Genomic DNA, 8,375 nt, shown 5'->3' with positions numbered 1-8,375 from the left:
CCTTGGACTAATTACTGAGCATGGCAACACATTTTGAAGAGTTGAATATTGAGGAGATGCATTTGTTACCCAATGTTTTATCATTGCCAGTACAGTATATAGCCTACTATAAATTCATCACAGTTTTCCACAATTATTCACCCTGCTGTATTAAGTTGGTGAAAATGTGAAACTTATGTGACTATGATTTACAGTTAACCATATAACACTTCATTTTTCATGGCGTTTCAATGAAAGGGTAACAATCAATTGGTGAGACACTGCATAAAATTATAGGCGATTTACTGTACATAAAAGTTAGAACAAAAACTCAAGAGAAATGAAAAGATAGAATCTTTCGAGATTTCAGATCAGATAAACCTTTATTTATGACATTTATATGACAATATTACTAACAGAGGTCAACTCACAATGTAAATATAACAGGAGTTGCGTTGGAATTCATGGTGGAAGACTGACAAGAATCAGGTTATATACTTCCATATCATGTGTGCTACACTTGAGAAAGAGAGAGAGAAAAAATACATGTAAACATGTAATCATTTCATACCACGGAGTGAATAAAAAATATACATCATTCGATCATAAGAGAAAAATGTAATGCTATGATACCGTATGTAGAGCCCGTACAAATACATGTATTTACATATACACATGCCTACAGGGCATAAATGTAAAGTCAGCGTAAGTCTTGGAAAACACAATACCACAACGGCATCACACAAAACACAGGTGCATGCCAAGCCCGATGAATCATCTGATGTATTTAAGCTACATGTACCCTGCAATCACACGTGTCCAAGCATTACACTCTTTGTCTATATATGATATTGTTGCAAACCATACCCCGCTTTACCATATCAGATCAATATTTGAATACATTCTACAACTAAGTCATAAATAACCTTTTGTACATGAAAATACTGGTCAAAAAATGCTATGGCAAGCACTTATGCAAATAAAAACTAAGTTAATCAACCATGATCCTTTTTTTTTCTCAATCAGAGAACAATTAATATGGTTCAGGTGTTTATGATGTGCAGGACTTTTTTTATTAATGGCACACTTTGGCAAGTGGATTACAATAAAACTTAATAAACATTTGACAAGTTCTCACTGATTTAACAATCATTTCGTTTTCATAAATTTCCTTCCATATATCCACAATACACTCTTGTTAAACACAAGGCGATCTGAATGTACTACACTGTACTTTAGTGGTGGAACCACAGATAGTAACAACAATTATTGTTCCAAGCATACTGGCATGTTATAAAGTGCAAAACCAAATAATCAGTCAATAACATTAATGTTTAATAATGTTTCTAGATAAACTGTAATTAAAGGCATTTGGGGTTTTGTTCGTGTCTAAATTATTCAATAAAGCACACACAGAGAAGTGCAAATGGTCTGAATAGTACATCATTGCCCACACATAGATCTGCAAGTCTGGAATATTATATCATTCTGTATGTCATATCAGAATAGTTTGTTTCATGAGCCACACAAGATTAGCTCCCTTTGGATGATAAGGCCAAACTGGCTGAGTGAAGGTGGGCATTAAGTCACGGCAAGACAAGCCAACAGCTTGTAATTGCAGCAACTGCATTGATATTTATTTATTTATTTGATTGGTGTTTTATGCCGTACTCAAGAATATTTCACTTCTACGACAGCGACCAGGTTTATGGTGGGAGGAAACTGGGTAGAGCCCGGGGGGAACCCACAACCACCCGCACATTGACCGCATTGATAAGATGCTCCTACTAACTCTGCCGTGGAGGCCCCCACGTAACTAGAAAGTTGATATTTCCTACTGGTGTGTCAGAGAGAGACTGTGTCTGTAAGAGGTCTGGTCAAGGTGCTATGTACAGTGGCTGATATAAGTAACAGAAGCACATTTCTGGTTGAAGAAAAAAACCTTTCAGTTGAGAATGTCCACAAAACAAAATAATCCTAAAAAATAATTTTGTTATAGACAACCAAAGCAAATGAGTAGCACATACATGGATAGAGATTGCTAAAGACACTACTCCCAATTCCAAAGTGTAATAAATTAAAAAAGAAAAACAAAAGACGAGAACATTTAAACAGAGCAGAGATTTCACTGACTCAGTTATGGTCCTCAACATGTTGCATTGACATTGCATTGACAAATATCCAACAGGATCAATTCAAAACAAAAATGTCGCTATATCAAATATCATGATTGTAAATAAGACAAAATTACCTTTTTGGTACACAATGTTACTGACATGAACAATCTAATGAATTTGTGAAAAATTGTAATGACATTTTAAGTTTTTTTTCCTAACTTGTTACAGGCCCTATGTTCATTAAACCTTGTCCATCTTTTTTGCTACATACCTCAGTTCTTGTAAATCACATGACCTTGGCCTGATGATGACACAAACCTGGGTAAAAAGTTTTACGATTTGTCAAAGTACTTATGGCCTTTTCAATTGTCCCATATTCTTGTAAACATAGCTATTAGATGTACATACATATACATGTTTGTATGTGTATTGGTTCCCTGAATTTTTTCCCCTTATCAGGAAACTCCAAACTGAACATCTTTCTATGGTTTAAACTGAACAACTGCTTGTTATGTGGTAAGGGAGCAATGTCAGGTAGGTTGAGACTAGAGCGTGACAGGTTTTAAATATACAGGTAACTTTGACAAGCTTGTGGTCATCAGCTGTATGTACAAAATATTGCAATAAAATCAACCAATGGTGACTTGACATAACTGTTCTTTCATGACATGAACAACAATAAAACTGTGAAACTGGTGAAAGACAACATAATGGCAATACACAGGTTTATCTCTAGGATATAACCTTACAAATCTTTGGCTGTAACCACGCTGGTCGTGTGACACAATAATCTCAATAGCCTCAATTTCAGAATCAGGCTTCGTTTTCAACTGTAGTGTTAAAGGGATATGGAATCATTGCTGATTAGACGAACCTGGTGGGTGAGATAGGCATCCAGCTTATCAAAGCTTAATTTTTCGGCACTGTACACTTATTCAAACAGGACCAAGGCTGATGTTTTTAACCCAAGAAATCCTATCTCCATTGTCAGCCAACAAGCAATGATCCCCTGAAGATCAGGAATGTCCATGTGTAAATGCTTGTCCAGGGTTTCACATAATCAACTCAGCAAAACATCAAATCAAATGGACAGGTCAGATATCACTTGTCCTAATATATATCACATCACATTTTTGTGTTTTTTTTTCTTTTTTTTCTTCAATCCTGCAAGAAATATACTGTATGACTGGAAGGTGCACTAACTGTAACCAGCATAGATAATCACACAGGTATTTTCAACCAAATCTGATGTACAAGTCCTCTTTTAATCACTGAAAGATGGGTTGAACCTACATGCTCATGTACTTGTATGCAACTGAAATTACACATGTACTTAAGTATAAGTAATCATCAAAGTCACCAGAACCATTAACATTACCATATATTCAACTGACAGTACTGCAGGACAGTCACACTGAACAAACTAACAGTAATATAACAAAACTACTCTTAATCTTGGTGAATGTTAAGGAGCAAAAAGTGCTTGTGAAGAAAACGAAACCTTGAGTCTGAGGACATTACATTATTAACAGAGCAGATTTCCTCACTAATGTACATGTACCTAGTAGGCCGTGACCCCATGTTGATCAGCTGGCCAGAACAGCCAACTACATGTTATTCAGTACAAACCTGCTTATGTCTACTATCCTTGGATGTTCATCTCTCTACACAGCTGCTTCAAAGGGATGCAGAGTGAACTATCCACAGTGTTGGGGGAACCATAGGATAAGTTCCTCCATAGCGTTCTCACTCAACAGCTGGTCAACTTGACCTCATTTCTTAGTCCATAATACCAACATCTGTACCCAACAGCTAAACTCTAGCCCAGGGACTACACATACCTACATGTACACATTACTGCCAACCCGGTAAAGTAACACCATCAAGGGTACAGAAAATGCATACAGCAACTTGGACAACACAAAGCACTTGACAATGGCACCACTGAAGGAATTTACCACAAGTAAAAACAGTAATACCGCCCAAGATGGGGTCAGAACTAACCTTTGACCCATCATCTAAGCTTTGGGGGGGGGGGGGGGGTGTTTACATAACACTGTTGATCTTAGACTTGGTTTTCTTCATTACTGAGTCCACTTGACTGTCCACGACAGACAGCGCAATTCCAAACTGAGCAGCATAGTAGGTCAGCATGACAATCTGATGGGCAAATGGCACCATGAAGAGGAACTTATCAATGGCGATGACGAGGTCAGAAGTCATGAAGAGCAGAGCTCCAGCACAGCCGCAGAGTTTGGTCCAGGTCCACAGGTCATCAAAAAACTGCACACGGGCAATGGCCCGCCATGCCATGGTGGAGATCAGGACGACATACATCCCCACCAGGTATACCATTGGCCCATCTAAAGCAGGCTGTAGGTAGTAGTACACAACCGCACCTATGGCTCCCAGCACAGATCCAGCGTACGGGTTGAATGGAGACCACCCAAATGCAGAGGCATACAAAATCTGTGCCACAGCAAACATCAGGATTCCATGTTCAAAGTACATATCTTTCCAGACAAGAAAGATATCCCCCAGACAAGCAAAGATGAGGCCCGTGAGAATTCTCCTGGAATATGAGTAGTGCTCGGACAAACTCATGCCGTGTAGTAACACAAACAATATCAGTGATATCACTGGTAAACATTTGATGATGCAGAAGAAGATAGATCCATACTTGGCCTCTTCTCCAAAAAGCACAAAAAAGATAGCCAATGTTTTGAAGAATGGTACTAGCTTTGGGCCAACACTTTTCAACTGAAAATATATAGAAAAAACACAGCAATGCATCACATGTATCGATATTTCAATATCCAAATTTCTGGAGATCAGTGTGTTCAAGCTAAATTAATTCACACCATAAGAATAGGACAGTGAGATAAAGTTATATGAGAAAGTTGTATATGCATTGTATGTAAAAGAAACACTACAATATTTATTTTGAGAAAAGTTCTACGCTCAGGAAGAGGAGGATGCACACAGCTTAATACTTTGACTGTCCGTTTCAGTTTTTCAAACCATAGATTTACAAGCTAGTACTAATGAAAAGTAAAATGCATTTAATAGATGATTATAAAACATCTCATACAGAGGAATAAACATTCATGAAACTTTATTATTTTAAAAGCATACTTCAGTCACACCAATTTAAATGTCTTAATATGACGCTTTCAAGGATTATACTCGAGCATTTTATCACTGGAAGAAAATCTTGCTGTCTCAAAATCAATGAGCTTGTGTCCCCATCATCTTAACAGGGATTCTGCAATATTACAAAAAGTAATGTCGCGAAGACTAAATTACCTATTCAAATCTCTTAATTATGTTTCTATATTCTGGTTGTAACTAAGTAGCCTTTAAGTAATTATAAAACACGTGAGTAGAAACCTGAATAACCCACCACCTACACAGCTCGCTAAATGTCACGTGCTTTTAAACCGTCACGTGCAAATGTACATAATGGCAGCAATCGTCATTTCCGCCTACCAGCTGATCGCTCATTTCTTTGCCAGCTTTTTCGACCAAAGCTTTTTAAATAATTCTCTTCACCCCACACAACATAAACCACTAGTATAATATATATATATGTATATATATACATAACAAATTTTAAGAACAGCTCCTATCTGGACGGGAAATCAACTTCAATGGGCCTTGACAAACTCCATTCACTAGCGTAACGGGTGGCCAAACGCCATTTGTGTGGGACAAAGGAAAGCTATTCGAAGCTGTTGGATACGTTCACGGCTAAGTAACAGAAGACCACCTATTTTACACTCTTGTCAATTAAAGTATTAGGCACATGGTGACGTTATCTGACACTTCACCTCTAATTAAAAGGATTGTACTAAGACACTTTTCCAGCAGTTCGAGGACTGCCACTGGCAGTCTCTCGATCAGACGAAATAAAATATGTCAGACGTTTGGAATCCTCAATCAAAAGTTACTCGCACAAATAGCTTTGTCTAAAATTAAATTGAACAAGCACTTTTTTACTTACGACAGTCAATGGTTTCGTCATCTTGAAAAATTCACGCTAACTCAATGAGAACAAGTCAAACGCACATTAAGTATCAGCCTTTCTTCGCACAGGTCGTTCCCCTACCACTTGTGCAGTTGTTTACATCCGATATCTATTTTAGGCCAAAAGCCACGTGACGTCACTCCAGAAATGGACTGGCTCAATTCTAAATGAAACTATCAGCGATTGGTCAATATCTGGGGGAGTGTCGTCATGTAGGCCAATCCAATCCATTCTTCTTAAGGCAGCACACGATGAATCTGAATGTGATTATTCAGGTCACCGCCAGTCGGCGCTGGCTGATGAATAATATGGCTGATCAGGAAGAGCCGAAGCCACTAAGGATCACACTTATTCCTTTGTAATTATTTTAAAACAGCAATTTACAATGGGAAAAGAGCAAGATTTACTTGACGCAGCAAGGAACGGTAATGTTGTTGCCATAGAGAGACTGGTTGGTGGCAAAGGCAAACGTGGAGGTCTAACAGCCTTGTCCCTGTCGAGGTAATACCGAGTGTCGTGTGTCACTTAAGCCAAATGTCAAGACCTTAAATCAGTGAAGTATGGAGATTGCTGTGTGTCATGTGTTAATGTCTGCTAAAAGTGCAGGCGATCAAATGCCTATACGATTGCACTTTTGGCCTTGTCGGTTGGAACTGTCTGTAAATTTTACGCCCAATCTTTATTAATATTATTTTACAGTTTACTAGATAAAGAGAGACGTGTATGAAAACGAAACAAAATGTCTCTGGCGTCATTGTTTTAGCTGAAGACGGCATCTAGATTAGGATGTCATTGAGACAATGTGGATACACCGCGAATGATGAATGATGTTAGAGAAGTCCCAATGTAATTGTTATTCCGAATGCATTGTTGAGGAAAATAATTTTTTTGTTAAATAGTTTTTATTTTTTCCTGAAGAATTTATTTAAAATATTGATATACGATACCAATTATACAATTATTGTGTATATTATTGCATTCTCAAGGTTCCAAAATAGAAGGATTTTTTGAATGGTTTTTAAGCATGATGTATTGCTGCACTGAATGAATGAATGTGCAAATTTATTAGTTTGAAAAGTTCTTAAAGCCATGCATTGTTTGCATTTACATGTGTATGGCTGATTAACCTAATATTCTGTGGGTGGTAAATATGCCAGCGCATCGCAATCAACCAGGAGCCTCTCGCCAGTGTGGTTGATGTGCGTTCAAGTCCAGTTCACTGCTGGCTTCCTCTCCGGCTGTACGTGGCAAAAAAGCCGGGTTCTTCTGGATTTCCTCCCACCGTAGTGCTGACCCTCGTCATATGAGTGAAATATTCTTGTGTACGATGTAAAACACAATAAACAGATGTTCAGTAATGAGATACAAATGTAGTCATTCTAATAAACCTGTGAACACAGTACATTTACCAGTACATGCACACTGAAAAAAAAAATGCAAATACATGAACCTTTTATAATCCCTGACATCATTGCAAAAAACTTTGCTTTTGCATCAATGATATTGGTAAACCGTAGTATTTTTGTTCAATTTACTGGTAAGTTTTAATACAGTATGATTAGTTTTAGCGACCAACAACTTACAAGCTCAGACATTTTCCAGAACTAAAATGGCTTTAGATATGGCCCTGGACATGAGACAGTGTGTAATGTTACTCAGACCATTGAGCGATGGTACTTCCATACAAATAGGGAAACAAATGAGTTTATTATTGGCTAATTGAAGAATTCGTTTTACTGATATATTTTTTAAATGCTTTCATAAATGTACGTTAAAAAAATCTGGTGTTACCCTTTCTTTCAGCCTGCGAAGAACTGTAAATGTGAACTGCTGTGATGCAAATGGAGACACGCCTCTTCATCTGGCTGCCCTGGCTGGTCATAAGTATGTATCACTGAACGTAGTTCTGTGGGTCAAGTCGTCGTCATATGACTGAAAAATTGTTGAGAACGACGTTAAACCCCAAGCACTCACTCACTCACTCTGTGGGTCAAGTCTGTTTTCACTAGTTTGTCAGACTTACCTATCTGTACATGTACGTGTGAAAGCCATAAATGTGTCTAGTTCACGGTTGACTGGCAGGAGTTGAAGTCAGAGATAGAGCAGGTAGATGATAGATGATTTTCAGTATACACCAGTTCAAAAATCAGTACCATGAATAATCACATGTAGCACCTGTGTAGTTGGTCCATTAACGACTTGTATCTATGACACCTCAGACATTTCACATGCCACTTTTGGTGTAGATGGCA

At 37.9% G+C, this 8,375-nt stretch overlaps 2 protein-coding genes across 6 annotated transcripts in view; one reads left to right on the top strand and one right to left on the bottom strand.

Annotated features, from left to right (window-relative positions):
- Nucleotides 1-345: 345 nt before the first annotated feature.
- LOC135466289 (lysoplasmalogenase TMEM86A-like) lies at nucleotides 346-6,230 on the bottom strand. Its single transcript, XM_064743705.1, has 2 exons — nucleotides 6,100-6,230; nucleotides 346-4,856 (listed from the first exon to the last, which is right to left on the bottom strand). The coding sequence occupies exons 1-2, from the start codon at nucleotides 6,118-6,120 to the stop codon at nucleotides 4,143-4,145; spliced, it is 735 nt and encodes a 244-aa protein (XP_064599775.1). The 5' UTR covers nucleotides 6,121-6,230; the 3' UTR covers nucleotides 346-4,142.
- Nucleotides 6,231-6,430: 200 nt separating this feature from the next.
- LOC135468189 (ankyrin repeat and SAM domain-containing protein 1A-like) overlaps nucleotides 6,431-8,375 on the top strand; it is a 75,091-nt gene continuing 73,146 nt past the window's right edge. For all 5 annotated transcript variants that reach the window (XM_064746294.1, XM_064746296.1, XM_064746291.1 and 2 more), the window contains exons 1-2: nucleotides 6,431-6,624; nucleotides 7,927-8,007. In XM_064746294.1, the coding sequence (XP_064602364.1) occupies nucleotides 6,509-6,624; nucleotides 7,927-8,007 (197 nt within the window). In that variant the 5' untranslated portion in view covers nucleotides 6,431-6,508. The remainder of the gene's footprint in view (nucleotides 6,625-7,926; nucleotides 8,008-8,375) is intronic.

The sequence above is a fragment of the Liolophura sinensis genome, chromosome 6 (genome assembly GCF_032854445.1).
Source record: "Liolophura sinensis isolate JHLJ2023 chromosome 6, CUHK_Ljap_v2, whole genome shotgun sequence".
Lineage (NCBI taxonomy): Eukaryota > Metazoa > Mollusca > Polyplacophora > Chitonida > Chitonidae > Liolophura > Liolophura sinensis.
Note: the sequence above shows the minus strand (reverse complement) of the source record. Positions and strands in the feature narration are given on the sequence as shown.